The 19,912-nt window shown below is 28.5% G+C and overlaps 3 protein-coding genes across 3 annotated transcripts; 2 read left to right on the forward strand and 1 right to left on the reverse strand.

Annotated features, from left to right (window-relative positions):
* The first annotated feature begins 10,218 nt into the window (after positions 1–10,218).
* LOC114930641 (ejaculatory bulb-specific protein 3) lies at positions 10,219–12,790 on the forward strand. Its single transcript, XM_029302494.2, has 2 exons — positions 10,219–11,123; positions 12,424–12,790. Exons 1-2 carry the CDS (start codon positions 10,958–10,960, stop codon positions 12,558–12,560), a joined length of 303 nt encoding a protein of 100 aa, XP_029158327.1. The 5' UTR covers positions 10,219–10,957; the 3' UTR covers positions 12,561–12,790.
* A 752-nt stretch (positions 12,791–13,542) lies between these two features.
* On the forward strand, positions 13,543–15,398 carry CSP6 (chemosensory protein 6). Its single transcript, XM_029302500.2, has 2 exons — positions 13,543–14,061; positions 15,000–15,398. The coding sequence occupies exons 1-2, from the start codon at positions 13,866–13,868 to the stop codon at positions 15,170–15,172; spliced, it is 369 nt and encodes a 122-aa protein (XP_029158333.1). The 5' UTR covers positions 13,543–13,865; the 3' UTR covers positions 15,173–15,398.
* Cdc10 (cyclin-dependent kinase 10) lies at positions 15,375–19,269 on the reverse strand. The gene is made up of 6 exons (XM_029302499.2): positions 19,186–19,269; positions 18,796–18,953; positions 18,018–18,618; positions 17,623–17,919; positions 17,310–17,443; positions 15,375–15,705 (listed from the first exon to the last, which is right to left on the reverse strand). The coding sequence occupies exons 1-6, from the start codon at positions 19,202–19,204 to the stop codon at positions 15,670–15,672; spliced, it is 1,245 nt and encodes a 414-aa protein (XP_029158332.1). The 5' UTR covers positions 19,205–19,269; the 3' UTR covers positions 15,375–15,669.
* Positions 19,270–19,912: the final 643 nt, after the last annotated feature.

Below are 19,912 nucleotides of genomic sequence, written 5' to 3' on the forward strand. Positions count from 1 at the left end.
CTCTATTCTAGAAGTTGACACGGAGTGCTCGCAGGAAACAAAATTCGCGGTTTATATACCCTTTGGAGGACCGGGCGTGCTTAGATTTTGACAGGTTTATTGTTCCGCTCTTCTAAGAACTCGGCTTGCATCATCGAAAAGAGGGGTACAACGACGAAGAGGATGGTCCAGCAGCGAAGATGATTCGTTGGCGCAGAATAATTATAATTCTTAATAGTCGATTGGGAATCTTTACAATAGTTTCTGAATTGCTTATTTATAAAACGTTAATATTTATCATTATAATTTGTACTAAAGGTTTAAATTACGTGCCCTAGAAGCCTTTACAAAATGTGGAGATTGTAATTTCTTAGGTATTCATTATGATAATAATTGAAAGGTTTTATTGTTAAAAAGCGTGCAACGTTATTCTGTAAAAGTTTCAAAGGCTAGCTTTTGATAGTTTGAGTTGTAGCTTATAATGATAAAAATAATATCTCGGTTTCTAATTCTTTGGTTCGGCGTAGGGCATTAGTTTCTTTCCTAAAGTTCAGGAATGCGGCAAGGAAGTTATGCCGAGGTCAAATTACAAGCCATCGTGTCGCCAAGTCGATCTCTACGAATACTTGTCTAGTGGTACATTTATTGCTTCTTGTTTGGTCTTTTTATATATTGATCATCAATTATGGCATACTTTATTTATAATATATGTGTATGATATTTATAGTTAATTAAAAAGTCTATAATTATTTATGGATCCATAATTCATTAATGCAATATTGAATGGCTTACATATTCAAATGTGTACTCGGGTAATTCTTAATCGTACTTACAGAATCATGTTTATCATATGAATTTTGATGTAAGTGAGATTCTGTAAATATGATTAAAGAATAGATTGTTTTAGGATTAGTAGTACATCGCGTTGCATTGCAATTTTACTTTAGGGGGAGTAGATTAACATTCTTAGTCTTTATATTTTGTGCCTGATAGTATTAATATTTATAATACTTATTATTTATTGTTTAATATTATCGTAATAGAGGTGTATCAAGTATTTCTGTAAGGGAATATCCGGTTAGTTCCGCTAGTTACGTGCTGTCTCTGGGGTCCCTAGATGATGCCTGATTGGTCGCGTGGTTAGGACTAGATAAAGGTGTTTGGTTCTTAGGCGGAGAACCCCAGATCTAGTGGTTTTAGCTATTAATACCAAAATAGTTAAATTAGAGTAATTAGTAGAATATAATGATTATTAATAGTCTTATTTCTACAAGAATATGAATTGCGCGCAATAGTTATACTGAGAGTAAAAGAAAAATAAAAATAGACGAGACGTCACACTCCAATGCGCTCGTATTGGTGCGCTCCTCGAATTGGACCAATACGAGCGCATTGAAGTAAAAAGGAGCAAGTTGGGGCATGCGACGCGAACAAACCTAAAGTACCGCAATCCATAAAGGCGCAATTTTACGTGCTGCTAAAACAAGTGATTAAAGCGACAGATTTGTCGCTCGTAATCCATCAACAATTTTGTAGTTTGAATCAGTTCAACTACAAAGCATTTATTGCTGAAATGCTCAACTTTATCAATTCTATCGCGCTGTTATCCTTTTCATGTACAAAAATTATCGCTGTTTAGTTCAGCAACAAAAATTGTTACATGATCATTTTGTCGCTCAAACAATCGGTTTCAGCGGCTCGTGAAAAGGCACCTTAAGACACATTGGAGTGAAAATGGCGACAGATAATGTAGATAGTGCATCACTTTATGAAAGCTATTTGTGCATAGTGCAATTTTTCTAACCTTATTCTGTTGTGTTAAATATAGCAAAATGCCAGCAAATATAGCAAAATTTTGAATTGCCGCGTTATTGTGGAGTGAAAATGGCGGCGTTTTGTTACTGATTGCGGTACTTTGTATATCTAGTGACTTTATTTCCGTGAGAGTCAAGCGGGGTCTACAATAGCACAGATTAATAGACAGATCGCCAAAGGCCTGTCTAAAGAAGAGACCGTCATTTTTGCCCTTTACCGACACACTTTGCCCCTGGTTCGAGTCCAGGCTAATAAAATCCTTTGATTTTACCAAAAAACTTTGCCTTTAATGCGAGTTCAGGCTAAAATCTTTTTATTTTACACGTATAAACAAACACGTATAAATAAAATGATTATATATATATAATGTTAGATTATACCATATACATATATAGAAAGAATAGAGATGTAATAAATATGTACCGGGTGTTTCAATAAGCGTTACAAATTTTTATCGCTAAAAATGTTTGTAGAAAAAAATGTTTCAAATAAAAATTTAAGTATTTCAACGGAGGCATAGTTTATGTCATATATATATATATATATATATACATGTATATATATATACACACCTATCAATTTATTTAGCTATATCTGCCTGTCTATCTATCAAACTACCTATCGATCAACCTATCTATCTATCTATCTATCTATCTATCTATCTATCTATCTGTCTCTCTGTGGTTCTGTTTCTGTCTCTCTGTCTCTTCTTTCTTTTAAATTCTACATTGCATTCTTTCATACACATGCACACGTATATATATAATTTTTTAAAAATAATCTGCATTATATAAATAAAAATAATTAAATTTATAATCTAAAAATATATAAAGATCTTTTATGAATATAATTGATTATAAAGTTTTAGTAGATAATTTTTTGTAATAAATAATAAATGGTTTATATGATTTATTCTTATCTAACTACTGCTCTGTTTTGATAATAATAGTATTATTATATTCAATCTCTAAAATATCTTTATATAAATCATTTATTTATTACAAAGGATTATTTACTTTATAATCAATTATAATTATTATATATATATATATGTATGTATGTATGTATGTAGATTAGGGTGTAAAAATTTTTTCTTGTCCACATTCTAGCTAACAATAAGTTATATGCGTGTGTGTGTGTGTGTGTGTGTATGTGTAGAAACAGGCCTATCTTTTATAATTGATTATAAAGTAATTAATTCTTTGTAATAAATAAATAATTTATATAAAATTTTATTTTTAGAGATTGAAGAGTATTTTTGAGATTGAATAGATAGTAACACTATTATTATCAGAACAGAGCAGTAGTTAAATAAAAATAAATTATATAAATCATTTATTTATTACAAAAAATTATCCACTAAAACTTTATAATCAATTATATTTATAAAAGATTTTTATATATTTTTAGATTATAAATGTAATTATTTTTATTTTGGCAATGTAGATTATTTAAAAAAAATTATTATATACGTGTGCATGTATGAAAGAATGCAATGTAGAAGAGAGAAAATAGACAAAGAGATAGAGACAGATAGATCGATAAGTATTATAGATAAATAGATAGATAGACAGATAGACAGACATATAGATAGATAGATAGATAGGTAAATCGATAGATATTTCGATAGACGACAGATTGCTAAATAAATTGATATATATATATATATGTGTGTGTGTATATATACATATACAGGGTGTCCCAAAAAGATCGGAACACTGAAAAATCTCGAACGATTTGCATGTGCGTTCTGGTTATTAAAAGAAGATATTTTATACCAGAAACGATATATTCGTCTGCTAGTTGCTTTTAAAAATATCTTTTCCTAGAACGATTTGCATGTGTGTTCTGGTTATTAAAAAAAGATATTTTATACCAGAAACGATATATATATATAGACAAACTCCTTGAAGCAAGATCTAAATTGTATTTTCTAAAGTCTTGCATGAACCATGAGATCTTACCGTCGCATTTAACTAACATTGGAAAAACACAATTTAACATTCACAATTATAAACTGATAAATAAATTGACAAGAATACAGCACAAATTCAAAACAGAAATTTTAAATATAGAAATTTATGATTTGTACAGAGTTGTTGACACTCTACAAAGAGAAATATTACAATTTTTACATAAGTTATCCATTTCTATCCCTGTTTATGTATGGCAATCAATAATTATATATCAAAGAAAATCCTTTAACAAATGTAAAGAAAGATTATATAGGATCCACTTAAAGAAATTCATGTGGTTAAAAAACAAAAAAATTAGTGATCATATGAAAAAAATTCAACCTATTCATTATTTTTGCAGGTTAAATAAGGAAACATCACAACCAATCAAATATACTAAAAACTTAACCACTAAGAGTTCTAACGAAACAATCATAGACATCCATATTGATCCCAAATCCTCTATTATTAATGATATTGACCCATTAAACAAGACTAATAATAAATAGTTCATTAATTTAACTAACACAGAAATCCCACCAAAAGTATCTAATCTTCTACAAATGAGTAGTAATTTCAACCTTCCTATCTCCAATAAAAAAACTGCCATACATGAATTTATCAAAGATTTGGAAGCTAATGGGAAAAGAAATAATATACAGAACCTTAGAACTATTAGGAATATTGCAATCCCCCAATTTAATTATTATCTACATAATTTTCATAAAAAGAATTTAATAAATGAAAAAATTACTGATATGTACAATACTACATTAAAATTTTGCAGTGAAAACAATAATATAATATTTACGCGATCTGACAAGGGCAATGTGACAGTTGCAATGGAGAGGGATTTTTATAATAATAAAGTAACTGAACTTCTTACAGATGTTAACACTTACTGCGTGGTCAATAAGAATCCTATCTTAAAAATTGAAAGAGAACTCAATTACATTATCAAAAATTTGCTAACAAAAGGATACATTTCAAAAAAAGAATATTATTTTATGCACTCTAGTGATTCCATACTACCGAAAGCTTACGGTCTCCCTAAAATTCACAAACAGAACATTCCCATCATCTATTATGTGAATATTAATACGGCTCTTTATAATATAGCTACATATATTCACAATGTATTGTCACAAAGCCTTCCCCCACCAAAAGCCATATAAATAATAGTTTTGAATTGTGCAGGATTCTTACTGGCAAAAAGGTAAGGAATTCAGAAATAATGATATCATTAGATGTTATCTCTCTCTTCACCAATGTACCTATCAACCTTGCGATAAACAGTGTTAATAATAGATGGGAGTATATTAAGTCACAGACAAAAATTCCAAAAGAACAATTTATTAAATGTATAGAATTTGTTTTGTCATCTACATATTTTACATTTAACAATATTTATAAACAAATTTTCGGTACCCCCATGGGATCACCATTATCGCCCATAATAGCTGATATAATAATGGAAGATTTGGAAAATTCTGTTCTTAACTTGATTAATATCCACATCCCATTTTATTATAGATACGTTGATGATATCATTATGACAGTTCCTGAGGAGAAGATTGATTTGATTGTGGATTCTTTTAACAAATACCATGACAGACTCAAATTCACATTGGAATATGAGGATAACCGTTGTTTAAATTTCTTAGATGTATCATTGAAATTAATTAACAATACCATTTTTGTTAATTGGTTTCAGAAAAAAATATTTTCTGGAAGAACTCTTTCCTATTACTCTAACCATCCTTTCTGCCAAAAAAGGCATTGTTTATAACTTAGTAGATAGAGCTCTTCTTCTTTCACATCCAGAATTTCATAAGAAGAATATAAATTCAATCATAACTATTTTACGTAACAACGGTTACCCTTTAGAATTTATTTTCTCCACTATTAATCAAAGAATTAAGTATCTTATTACTTCCAAACTAAATATCTTGACTAATGATAATAATATTACTAAGGTTCCTGAAATAGCTGGAGATAATGAAAAAAAGAATTTCTTTGTTATTCCTTATGTGAATAGCATTTCTGACAAAATCGCATCATCTATCAAAAAAACAGAAATGACCATAGGTTATCGTTGTCTTAATAAACTCAATCGATTTATCAAGGTTCATAAAGATAAAAATCAATTTTCAACTAATTCCAATGTTATTTATAAGATCTCATGTCACGATTGCGATGCGACATATGTTGGCCAAACTAAAAGACGACTTAAAACGAGAGTTAAAGAACATGTAAATAATATAAAGTTAGATTCGTCAAAGCACTCGGTCATCTCGGAACATATTCTTAATTACCAACACTCATTTAATTGGGAAGACATAAAAATTTTAGATTCCGAATCTAATTTTCAGAAGAGAAATGTTTCTGAAATGATTCATATAAAAGAACAAAAAAACGGTCTAAACTTAAAAAAAGATACCGATATGCTTGACGAGTCATATTTTGACATTCTAGAAGAATTGTCTTATATAAATAAATAGTAATAATAATAGGAGTCACGGTTTGAATTCGACACATCATATTGTGACTCTGTATAATGAACACTTTGACTTGGCGGAATCTTGACTACTCATCAATTTAAGTAAACACTTCTAATCATAATCAAGATCTTTCATATAAAAAATAACTTATTAATATAAATTAATATATCAAAAAAATAAAAATATACTTAGACAAACACGGTGAAATACACTACAATGATGAACTTACTCGGAAATATGCTTGATGATGGGGACTAACTTTTTGATGCTGGATAACATCTAATTGTTTCAATTCTCATATCAAGCGGTTCTGACGATATTTTCAACTAATAATGTTCAAAAGGATTGATGACGTGAATGGACTGTCAACTTGTTCTACTAACAACAGTGAGCTCGTTTATATGTCTTTGACATAATTAAAAAGTTTACCATCTCAGTTAAAAAATGGTTAGCCGATTAGAAACAATATCTATTTTAATAAATGATATAAGCGTAATCCAATATAAATTTAATGATTCATCAAACCAAAGGTTCATTAAAAAATAGACTCTAATGCGTAATATGTCATAATTTTATTTAAAAGAATTTTTTATTGTTTTTTTATATTTACTGAAGAAGGCTGAGGTAACAGCCGAAACGTTTATTTTTTATTATTATCATTGTACTTACTAAGAAATAAAGTAATTATGTGTTGACATTACATCTCTCACTAATTTAATATGCTCGTTATAGTTGGCCCTGTCTTTCTAAATCTTAATTTTATAATATTACACGAGCCTTGTCTTTAAATATCTAATTGTATTCTTTATTAAATATATATATATATATATATATATATATTTCTTTATAAACATTTTCTACGCATACATACGCATACATGCATACATACATACGTGCATGCATATAAAGAAATATACTAATCTTTTCATCCAGCCTTTCTTGAAGGAAACTCTATGTTGACAAAGAGGCAGACGTTTTGCGTTATACTATTCTATGTATGAGAGAGACAAAGATAATATGACTGTCTGTCCTTGTCTGTGGCAAAATATAATCGGTTCGGTCGGTAAAAGTAGACCTCCGGCATCCCCTTAAAAGTGCATATCTAAAATGGAATGTATTCTTTGTGTTCCTTAGTTTTTTCTTTCTTTTGTACGCATGACACGTCACGTGACAATTTTGTAGTGGGAAGAAGCACAAAACTTTCGATTTTCAGGTAGGGAATTTAGACTTAAAAGTAGCAGAGTAGACAGAGTGTGGAAAACGTGTGCAGTGTGTGCATTAATGAAATACATGTGCTTTGTGTTTTGTCTTTTCTGTTATCCGCAGACGTATAAGAACAGTATCGCATTAGAGCGGTGTTTGCGGAATTATTTTAATTTATAATATTATTTGTGCTTTTTCTTATTATTTCGTGATGGATATTGATTGGACATTGTGCTTACCAGATTATGTGGTAAAGAACATTCTAGGCTGCGATGTGATCAGTTTTGACGACATCGTTAACTTTAGATTAAATAGGAAGAGATATTGCACAAAGTATGAGTATTGGGAAATAATATTTTCTCAGAGGTAATTCTTTTAGCGTGTAAATTTTTTAAAATATTTTTCATTAAGCGCACAAACTATTACTTATGTCAAAAATATTAGTTATTAAAATAAAATAAATAAAAGACGTTAAAAATATTATGTAACAAAACGAACGGATATTAAACTTAAAATGATGTACATTGTTTCGAGACGATCGTTTTTTAGGCCGTCTTCAATAAAAGTAATAGAAATATATAAATAAATTGAAAATGTAAGATAACTTTATTAAACTAAGCAGATGTCAAAAATTAAAAAAAACAATTAAATCATGTTCAGCAAACTAAAAATAAGAATAATTCGTCAAATCAAATTATAATGAACAATGATAATTTCTTCATACGCCAACCACATGCCATAATTTAATGCGGATGAGGTTGGCATATTGTGATTTAGTTGGTTATAACAAATTTACGTTTTCAAGCTTCCGAGATAACATTTTCTCAGTTTTGTCCTGAATTTAAGAAAAATTCAACAAAATTCGTTATTTAGTTGTATAGTAAATTTACGTTTTTACGATTCCGAGCTAAAGTGTTGTTTCAATGTTGTGCAGAATTTAAGGAAAATTGATCAAATTCGTTATTTTGCAGTAAATATACGTTTTCACGTTTTTTAAATTTTCGACATCGGCTACGTTTAATATGATTACTGTATATTTTTAATTAATTTATTTATATTTCTATTCTTTATATTAAAGATGGTCCAAATAAGGGGTAACAATGTTGAAACAACGATTATTTTAAATTGTAATGATCTTGATACTTAATTATAATATATAATAAATATTTTATTTGCGGCTTATTGTTAACTTCTTTGCTGGCACTTGATGCCTTTTACTATATATTTTGTTATATTATCATTATCGAAGCTTTTAGTATATGTAATTAAATTTAATAAAATCAGAAAATATAGTCGAGTATAGAAGCACGTTTTTCGGTACCCCGCGAGTCGCACGAGCTGGAGTACTTTGCTATAGTTTACGTCACGTATACTGTACTGAAATGCTATAGATGCTATAGATAGCTCGGGGTATCGAAACCCGTGCTTCTATACTCGTTTATATTCTTTGATAAAACATATTTTCTAATAATAATTTTTTTAAACATAACTCTCCCTGACAACTTCAAAATTGAAACATTTAAAATCGGAACATAAGATGTTTTTAAGATGTCTTTATCGTGTACTATATTTTAAATATCACATACTATTGTTAATAATTTTATTTTGTATATAATTTTATATTTGAACAATTGTCAAATTCTTAAACCTCGTGATGACAACTGCTCGATGCTATGAGTATATACAACAAAAATCGGCACAGTTAATTAATATCGCGGTAAAGCGACAACAATTCAATAACACGCTTTTTTTAAAAAGGGATTATATGGTGTCTTAAAACTGTCATAAAGTCTTTTTAAAGATGTCTCAATTTTGAACATTATCCTCTCTCTCTTGGTCGAGTCTACGCTTTGGATTTTATTAACATTTTTAATCTATTTTTATAATACAAACAATATAAATAATTTAATGTATAAATAGAAACCTAATAAAAAGGTATATCTAACGAAAGAGAATAAGATCATTAAATATAATGAAAAAAATATATTAAAAGTTAGTTATTTTATTTTCCATTTTTATTTTGTTAATTTTTTTATTCTATTATGTAATTAATCCATTTTTACTAAATATATTATTAATTAATTTTCTAAACTAAAGGTGTTTTGTTCACATATACAGATTGTGAAAATTAAATAAATTGACATTATCGCCCATAATAGCTGATTTAATAATGGAAGATTTGGAAAATTCTGTTCTTGACTTGATTAATATCGACATCCCATTTTATTGTAGATACGTTGATGATATCATTATGACAGTTCCTGAGGAGAATGTTGATTTGATTGTGGATTCTTTTAACAAATACCATGACAGACTCAAATTCACATTGGAATACGAGGATAACCGTTGTTTAAATTTCTTAGATGTATCATTGAAATTAATTAACAATACCATTTTGTTTGATTGGTTTCAGAAAAAAACATTTTCTGGAAGAAACCTCCTTATTCCATTTAACCTTGACCCTACCAGCTCGCGCTCTTCCCTGTCACTGCGCGTTGGCCCCCTTAAAGCCCTGTTCTGCCAAAAAAAGGCATTGTTTAATAACTCAGTAATAGAGCTCTTCCTTCTATCCTTCTTTCACCCCCCAAAAAAAAACATTTTTTTTTTTTTTTTTTTTTTTTTTTTGTTTTTTTTCACCCCCCCCCCCCCCCCCCCCCCTCCCACCCCCCCCCCCACCCCTACCCCCCCCCCCCCCCCCACCCCCTCCCCACCCCCCACACCCCCCCCCACCCCCCCCCACCCCCCACCCCCCCCCCCCCAAAAATCGTATTAAATCTATCACATAATATAAAAATTCAAACTATAAGAATAGGGAAAAGAAAGAATTATATATATATGAAATGTAGATATGATTCACCATGTTATTAGGCTCTGTGTACAATAGAGAAAATATTAGGAATAAGTATTAAATATTGGGAATAGGAATTATTTTAAAATAATAAAATCGAAAAAACTAGTCTAAAAGTACAAATTCGGGTATAAAAGTCTAATAAGGGCTAATAAGCTAGTAATTAAGAACGCAAGTCCTTATATTTAATATATATTTTGTCATTTTCATTCATTATTTCTATTCTTTAATGCATTAATTCAATATTTGTGTTTCCTTATTTTAAAATAATCCTTATATATATAATTTTTATTTCTAATAATTTTTTTTTATTGTCCATTGTGTACATTTATGTACATTGTATGTATATATATTTATTATAAATTTTTAAAAGTAAAATTCCAATTTGTGTAACATTATTGTCAATACTGGTAGTAAAATTGGAAAAGACGAAGTCTATATTTAAATATATGTAAAAGTGATCAAATAATTTTGAAACTTATAATGATGTGTTTTCACGGTTGTAAGAGGATCAAAGGTCACGATGAAATATAATAACATGTGTACTTTGCTTGGGATTGCCTATTCTGTTATAAGAAGTTCAACAACAAGAGTGTATCTGTTATATTCCATCAAATAACAGTTTCACACATATTTTCTGGAGTTAATAATTAAAAATGAACAATCGAATTATTATTATAATTCTCGTTAGCTCGGGACTTGTCGCTTTTTGCCAAACGCAAGATCTTTCGGCGTATTTAAGTGATAAACATTTAATCGAGAAGGAACTTAGGTGCTTATTGCAGACAGCGGAATGCGATGGATTTGGAAAACAATTAAAAAGTAAGAGAATTATATTCTATATTTTATTTTTTTTTATATTCTCTTATATATTAATATATAAATATATATATAATTATAAATATATATATATAATATAATATAATAATATATATATATATATATATATATATATATATATATATAATTAATATCTATATCTATATATTACTTACTCTATATAATATACTATATATCTTACTTATATCATGCTTTTTTTCTTATTTACTTTTTATTTATAATTATAAAATTAATTTCTAAATGTATTCAGCAATATACAATATATATGTGTGTGTATGTGTGTGTGTGTGTGTGTATAGGGTGTATAAAAATTATTAGTCACTATTTCGTCAGCTAATTCTCCTGTTTATGTCCGATAAAGATCACCCCCAACATGACACTGCAAAATTTATCAAAATTTTTGATTGCGCGAAAAACTACTCATTGAGAGGATCAAAAGTCTCAAAGGAACCATATAGGTTGCAAACGTGTCCTTATATGTGAAAAAAATCATGAAGTTGAAAATAATTAGGATATGTGATTTTGTTGTAAATATTGATAAAAGAAGCTCAATAAATTGAACGTCACAAGATAACCCAGAATGTTAAATTAAAGAAATGTCAGAAAAATTATGGGTTACCTTTGTGACGTTCAATTTATTGAGCTTCTCTGATCAATATTCGTGACAAAATCACATATCCTAATTATTCTCAACTACATGATTTTTTTACATATAAGGACACGTTTGTGACCTATGGTTCCTTTGAGACTTTTGATTCTCTCAATGAGTAGATTTTTTTCACGCAATAAAAAATTTTGACAAATTTTGCGGGCCCATGTTGGGGATGATCTTTGCCGAACATGCAACAGGAGAATTAGCTGACGAAGTGGCGACCAATAATTTTTATACACTCTGTACAATATATTTTAATTGTGGTAAAATAATTTTCATTAATATATTATAATTGTTAGCATTTATTTTAGGTGTCAATTTTATAAAGATTACTTCATATAATAATAATTATTAAATTTAGAATCATTAACTTTTAAATTTAAATTTAAAATAACAACACCCTAAGTAGCAAACTGACATCATTAAACGGTAAAATGACGTCTAATGACATCATCGACGACAAAATGACGTATATTTGCTCTCTGGGACAGAATATTATATAATACATTTTAAAATATTAAATTAATACTATAAAATTTTTCTACATGCTTTCCTATATGAAAGAAAGGAGGTGCCGAAAATATGTCATCTTTTTCATTTAAAATTATATATTTTTCTTTTTTTATACAGGTATACTACCCGTTGTACTCAGGAACAATTGTGGCCGTTGCACTTCGCAGCAGAAATTGAATCTATTAAAGTTGATACAATTTCTACAATCGCGATATCCCACGGAATGGCGCACGATCAGAAGAATGTACACTTAATCGATTCATTTTAATGAAAAAAATAGCAAAAACTTGAGTAACCTATTTATGTTTCTTCAAAAATATTTTTTATCGTGACACTTTTCTTGATTTATGAAGAAAAATTTTTTATAAACTAAAGAAACTATAAATTTTTTACCTCCTATATATATATATATATATATTGTATCCTTACTTTAGTTTTTTGTCTAGCCATTTTCAATGTAAATAAAAATTAATTTTTAAAAATATATATAGTTTAATTCATACACTTTTATTTCTTCAAATGCATGCATATATATTAATTAAGAGTTTGAAACATTATTAGAAAAATTAAATCTAAAGAGAAATTAGTATTTATGTATATTGTTTTTATATAGTTGAATTTTTGATTTTTTGTTTTTGTAAAGTTAATTATAAATATATATATATATACACATATATAAAGATTTCTTCGTGAAGAGAAAGAGATACTCTTACCTTCGAAAAATTTTTGTCTATTGAATTACACATCTCAGACTCGAATCTTTCTATCATGAAAAAATAAAATATGATCGTTTAAAAAGTATAAGACCCTGTGAGTTTTTATCGATGAATCATCGATAGCAGTTCATCGAACTACTTTCTCTTTATGTGCGTCACACGATTCAATAGTTTGTGTCATTCATACACTATTATATTCTATAAGATTTTTTAATTAGCATTTTAATATTGAAAGCAAAAATTAATTATAATATTTTATATCAATTTTGTTCAAAATATGAACATTTATAATTATAATTATAAATATAAATCATAATTATTATAATAAAATATAAATTATAATTTTATAATTATATTTTTATATTTTTTATATTTTTTATAATTATATTTTAATTATAATTATTATTATAAAAATTATATATATTGTATAATTTAAATTATTATAACTTTTTATACAATTTAAATTAATTTTATACTTTTAAATATATTTTTTTAAATTATGAAATTTATATAAGATCGAGTGATATTATTCATAGAAAATTAAAGAATCCAAAGATGTAGCATGAATTTTTTGTGGATATATTATAATTTTATCTGAATTGCTTTTAAATTATACGAAGCAAATATTTGGAATTTATTGTCCCATGTAATTTAATGTAAATATATTCAATTAAGTTGCATGGCAGGTATATATTTATATACCCCTCCGTTCTCCGTTCGGCTATATAAAAGCTAGACTGTCAGCGATTGACGCTTTTTAACTTCTGTCTGCGGCCTCTTGTCAATCGAAAACGAAATTAATTGTGTGGTGTATCTCGTACTTAAAAATCTCTTCGTACGACAATGAAGAAATACATTTTGATCTTGTTTGCGGCCTCGTTGATAACTCTGGTTATCGCCGCTGATGAGAATAAATACGCCAGGAAATTCGATGACACAGAGGTGGATAAAATTCTTCAAAATAATCGTGTCCTCACTAGTTACATCCGATGCCTCCTGGACAAGGGACCCTGCACTGCCGAAGGTCGTGAATTAAAAAGTAAGTAGAGGATATATTATTTAATGTCTACATTTGTATTAATATATAACATTTTAAGAAGCTAATTAAAAAAAATTTTTTAATCTTTGAAAAACGTGTTTCAATATTTTATTAAATAGAGATGTTCTTATGAAATTTTTGTATAAAACATTTTTTGGTATCGAATATTTTTTTGAGATATGTCGAGAAAAGCAAAAATTCTTTACATGATTTCATCCTTAAAAAAATCATTTTTTGATCGCAATTTAAAAAAATTTCTAAATTCATCATCTATTTATCTCCTTACATAAAGTTTCATCAAAATCATCATTTTAAATAAGGTATATTATATAAAAATATTTTTATTCTTATTTTTTTCAATTTTAAAAATTATTCAATTTACTCAGCATTTTCTAATTTGTAAATTCTTAAAGAATACATTAATTCAATAAGTATATACAAAGTATAATTGTGACTGCAATATTACAGTATTCAATATACATACTTTCTTTCTTCCCCCTCTCTCTATTACATAATTAACTGTGCACTTTCTCGAGCAATTACGTGTATCCGGAGTTGTTTAAGTTACTTCTTCATATTTTTTCTTAAAATAGACGATATTAAAGCAATACTTATATTCACATAAATATTGTTTCATATTTATATTGTTCATATATTAATATATGTATAATTATATATTATTTTTATAAAATATATTTAATTTTATAAAAAAAAAATAATATAAATTTTATTTTATATAAAAATATATTTATACTAAATATTAATATTTATTTATATTGTTCATATAAAATATATTTATATTTTTTTCACATTCATTTAATATAGGCACAGTATTCATAAAGTATATATATCTCGGAATATAGTTTAAATTTTCAAATTATAGTATGTTATTAATTATAATGTGTAATAATAATTGACGAATATTTTATTTTTTTTAGAAATTTTACCAGATGCTCTATCGACCAACTGCAGCAAGTGCGATGATAATCAAAAGACTATAACACAAAAAGTGATAAAACATTTGAAAACAAAACGATCCGAGGATTGGGTTAATCTCCTTGGTAAATACGATCCCCTTGGTCAACATAAGGAAAACTACGAGCACTTGTAGCGTTCTTATATAATTTTTATTATAATAAATTCATTTACATTTCTATAGAAAGTCATATAATTATTGTAAAATACAAATTATTGAGATATATATAAATTATTTAAAAAATATCCATCAATTTTGAAGATATAGATGTAACATAATGATTTGAATGTATGGGATATTCTATATTTGGTCAAATATAGAATAAAAAAATATAGAATTTAATAAAAAGTTTTATTTTTTACTCACGGAATCAGCATCCTTTGTATAAACACACATAATTAATGCAACTAATTAATTTGTTGCTTATAGATTATTTTTTCAAATAAAGGTCTTAACATTATTATCAAATATTTTGTATATATCTATACAAAAAATATATATACTGTCAATAAATTTACATTACAATGTACTAATTACGATGTTATTGTAATTGTTATTTCAAGAAATATTGACAAAATATATATTTCAAAGAATATCGAAATTAATTCTTTCAAGTAAACTTAAAAACTTCTTCACTCGACACGTCTTTTCTTCACTAAGGATCCAAGCTGAAACAAATAAATAAATATACATAAATATATAGATTAAAATTTGTATGTTCTGAAATTCGCGAATCAAATTACAGTAGAAAAATTCTCAAAAAATTAAGTAAAATAATTATTTGCTATTTTTTATTCTAAGCTATGATTTTTCAGATATAAAGATTTAAAGTTGATCAATTATATATTATTATTATATTTAAGCAATCGTATTCTAATATATATATAAAATTTCAGCTGAATCGGACTCGTAGTTTTGCTTTGACCGCGTGTGGAAGCGGGCGTGTCCGCGGATTTTAGAAAAATGGAAAAAGAGCAATATCGGTCGGTGATTCGACTCTTGTTTTTGGAAGGGAAATCGTGCAGCGAAATCAAAGATTCTTCATTTCGACATCTTTGATTTCGCTGCGCGATTTCCCTTCCAAAAACAAGAATCGAATCACCGACCGATATTGCTCTTTTTCCATTTTTCTAAAATCCGCGGACACGCCCGCTTCCACACGCAGTCAAAACAAAACTACGAGTCCGATTCGGCTGAAATTTTGACAGTAGCTGTCTACGAGAATGTACTACACGATAGTAAAACTCTCTTGCGATACTGGCACCATCGGGCGATGAGGCTAAGTACTTATCGGACTGCCCTCGTATATATATATATCAATATGTTTTAAAATTTGTTTTATATATATATATATATATATATGTACACACAGGGTCCAATTTTAATCAACGACATTTTAATCGGTGCAAAGAAAACACGTTTGTAAGAAAAAATATGTTAGTTAGCTATCAATTGCAAATTACATATTTTTTTTTACAAACGACTATGTGTTTTTCTTTACACCAACTGATTTTTTTTATTACTTTATGCATGAAAGTATTGTAGTAAGATCGTTGAAACATGAATATTTTACGAGATATTTTATAATTTGTGCAATTAGTGTCAAACTTAAAAATAAAATATCAATTATTCATTTTCGAGCCATCTTACCTTTGTAACTTTTTATGCCAAAAATAACAAAGAATTAATTTATATAAAAAATTATAGTTCCAAAAAAAAGTTAAAAAAAACAATGACCTTGAAAAGCGTCCTTCAGAAAAAAGTAAGTAATCATTTTCTCTCCTTTAAATAAAAAAACATTTGTTTGAAATATTTTGTTGGTCAATAAAAAATAAAAAATTTTGGGGGATAGTCGATTAAAATTGGACACCCTATATATATATATATATATATATATATATATATATATATATATATATATATATATATATATATTCATGTACATGTAGCTGCAAAATATTTTGTGCAACCGGCGCGCGAAAAGTCACCCTTTACGCACATGATGGAATTTTAGGAAGAGCTTCCTTTCCACGCACCGGTCACACAAAATATGGTAGCTAACATGTGCGGGTCATAAATCGGCCGATCGTGCGGATTGTCACACTCGGCTTCGTCTCGTGCGTCAAACTTTCGCACTCTCGGCCGATTTACGATCCCCCGCACTTGTTAGTTAATGTACTATTTAAATTAAGTTTAAATATTTTATATATATATATATATATATATATATATATATATATATATATATATATATATATATCGACGAACGTACAAGATCCGAAATCGCTGGTAGATTATTAGTTTGATCAGTGACAGTAGATTCTTGTTCACGATTCTCTTTCTGAGCAGCTGCTTTTTTCATATTTCTATGTTGCGGAAAAGTAGGCATGAGTTTTGGATCACAAGCTGTAATAAAAAATTGAAATTATTTAAATATTTGAATTGAAATTATTTAAATATTTAAATTAAAATTTTTTAAATATTTAAATTGAGTTAAATAGCTCGATTATATAAGCTTTGTTTTAGGAAGATAACTCTAAAGGATTAATAAAAATGTATTTAAATATAAATGTATAAACACTAACGTAAAGGAGCTTCTTTAAAGTAACTGCTTTGCAAACATTCTTCAGCGGTTGCTCTTTTTTTGGGGTCGTACATAAATAAGAAATTTAATAATCTAAGACCAGCAGCGCTCAACCAAGGAAATCTTTGCTTCAAGTTATTGTATGGCTGTTGTTTGAGTGTGAAATTCTGTAGTGCCGGTAACGAGTTAAATTCCGGCCAAATAGCTTCACTGGGTGTACCCAACAGATCGACGATCAATTCCAATTGTGCAATTTCTGTTCTACCTGGTAACAATGGCCTGTGTCCCAATAGCTCTCCTAACAAAATCAACGATACAACACAGTATATATATTCACAGCATTTACATTTACAAACAATGTAATGATATCAAATGTCTTATCGTTAAATTTCTCACCCAATATACATCCAGCTGCCCACATATCGACAGAAGTGGTCTGTGTCTTGGCTTGCAACAGCAATTCCGGTGCTCTATACCACAACGTTACCACTCTAGGAGTCATTGGTTTCAATGGTAGACCGAACCACCTGGCCAGTCCAAAATCAGCAATTTTTACGCAACCTTTATCGGTCATGAGGAGATTAGAGACCTTCAGGTCTCTGTGAACGATGAAATTATGATGCAAGTAACGAAGACCCTTCAGCACTTGCAGCACTATGCATTTAACCTGGCTCTCCGAAAATGGCGCTTGCATGTTATCCAGTAAACTGGCTAGATCCTGCTCACAGTACTCCATCGCCAAGAATATGCTCTCCAAACTTCTACCCACCACCACCTCTCTCAAATGAACAATATTCTCGTGTCGACACGACAGCAAGACTGATATCTCCCTAAGACCACTCACTGGTAAACCGTCCTTCTCATGCTCCATCCTTACTTTCTTCAGCGCAACAACCTTGTCATTCTTTGTATCTCTTGCCCGATATACAATTCCATAAGTACCTTCGCCAATACGATTCAGCTTCTCAAACTCAGAAACAAACCTACATTTGCCAAGCTATAAGAAAAATTAAAAAATTATATATAAAATATAAATATAGTTTATTAATGTCTATAAATATGAATTTATAAATATATATATATATTTATTTATAAATTATATATAAAATAAAAATATAAAAAATTTATAAATGTCATAAATATGTTTAATAGAAATAAATCGAAAGTTTATTACAATGTCTTGTTCAGGTATTTCCATGGGTTTGCCAGTCAAAAAGGATGTCAAGACTCCCTTCCTGGTAATCGGAGCTGATGGATCAGGTCCTGAATCGGACACCGCTTTTTTATCGCTGTCATTACGTTCCACTGACTTATTCTTTTCCAAATTCTCTTCTAAAATAATTGTACAAAAATCATTATAATAATTATACGAAAAAATTAAATAAGATTATGGAAAATTATAATGTATTGTCAAGATATAAATGTTTTATAATTTTACTTTCGAAAAAAATATATATGTATATTTCTTACGCTTATCATTATTTGGTTGTGTAATTATTTCGTGAACAATTTTATATTCATATATAATTGATTTAAATTTTAAAGGAAAATATATTCACTGTACCTTTCGTCATTGTGGCCATTAGATTGCACAAACTAAATCAATTGAACAAACGCCGGTCGTCAAGACTAGGAGTTCCTAATGTTTTTTAGGGACTTTAGATTTATAAAATATTAGGCTTAGTTTACATCAGGGTACCTATTACGGTTCTTTGAGTGAGTTTGCTCACGAAGTAAAAATCACAAAAGGATTTACTAGATTTTCTACGCTCCTATTGGTCGAAATCTAGTGAATCTCTCACTTTTGTGATTTTTACTTCGTGAGCAAACTCACCCAAAGAACCGTAATAGGTATCCAGGGTACTTATTACGGTTCTTTGGGTGAGTTTGCTCACGAGGTAAAAATCACAAAAGTGAGAGATTCACTAGATTTTGACCAATAGAAGCGTAGACAACCTAGTGAATCTCTCATTTTTGTGATTTTCACCTCGTGAGCAAACTCACCCAAAGAACCGTAATAAGGGTACCTATTACGGTTATTTGGGTGAGTTTGCTCACGAGATAAAAATCACAAAAATGAGAGATTCACTAGATTTTGACCATAAGAAGCGTAGACAACCTAGTGAATCTCTCACTTTTGTGATTTTTACCTCGTGAGCAAACTCACCCAAAGAACCGTAATAAGTACCAAGTACCCAGGGGGTCGATTGTGTAATTTTTTCTAAAGTGAAAATGTGAAAAGTGAAAAATTTCTTTCAATCACACATCGATTTCATTTTAAAATCAATGCG

This window comes from Nylanderia fulva, unplaced genomic scaffold, assembly GCF_048542155.1.
Source record: "Nylanderia fulva isolate GAGA-0341 unplaced genomic scaffold, ASM4854215v1 Scaffold460, whole genome shotgun sequence".
Classification (NCBI taxonomy): Eukaryota; Metazoa; Arthropoda; class Insecta; order Hymenoptera; family Formicidae; genus Nylanderia; species Nylanderia fulva.

Coding starts and splice junctions, on each gene's coding strand:
- LOC114930641 (XM_029302494.2), top strand. CDS start 10,958: ATGAACAATCGAATTATTATTATAATTCTCGTTAGCTCGGGACTTGTC. Junction 11,124..12,423: donor ATTTGGAAAACAATTAAAAA/GTAAGAGAATTA, acceptor TTTTTTATACAG/GTATACTACCCGTTGTACTC.
- CSP6 (XM_029302500.2), top strand. CDS start 13,866: ATGAAGAAATACATTTTGATCTTGTTTGCGGCCTCGTTGATAACTCTG. Junction 14,062..14,999: donor CGAAGGTCGTGAATTAAAAA/GTAAGTAGAGGA, acceptor TATTTTTTTTAG/AAATTTTACCAGATGCTCTA.
- Cdc10 (XM_029302499.2), bottom strand. Junction 17,444..17,622: donor CTTTAAAGAAGCTCCTTTAC/GTTAGTGTTTAT, acceptor TTTTTATTACAG/CTTGTGATCCAAAACTCATG. Junction 15,706..17,309: donor TACCAGCGATTTCGGATCTT/GTACGTTCGTCG, acceptor TATTTGTTTCAG/CTTGGATCCTTAGTGAAGAA.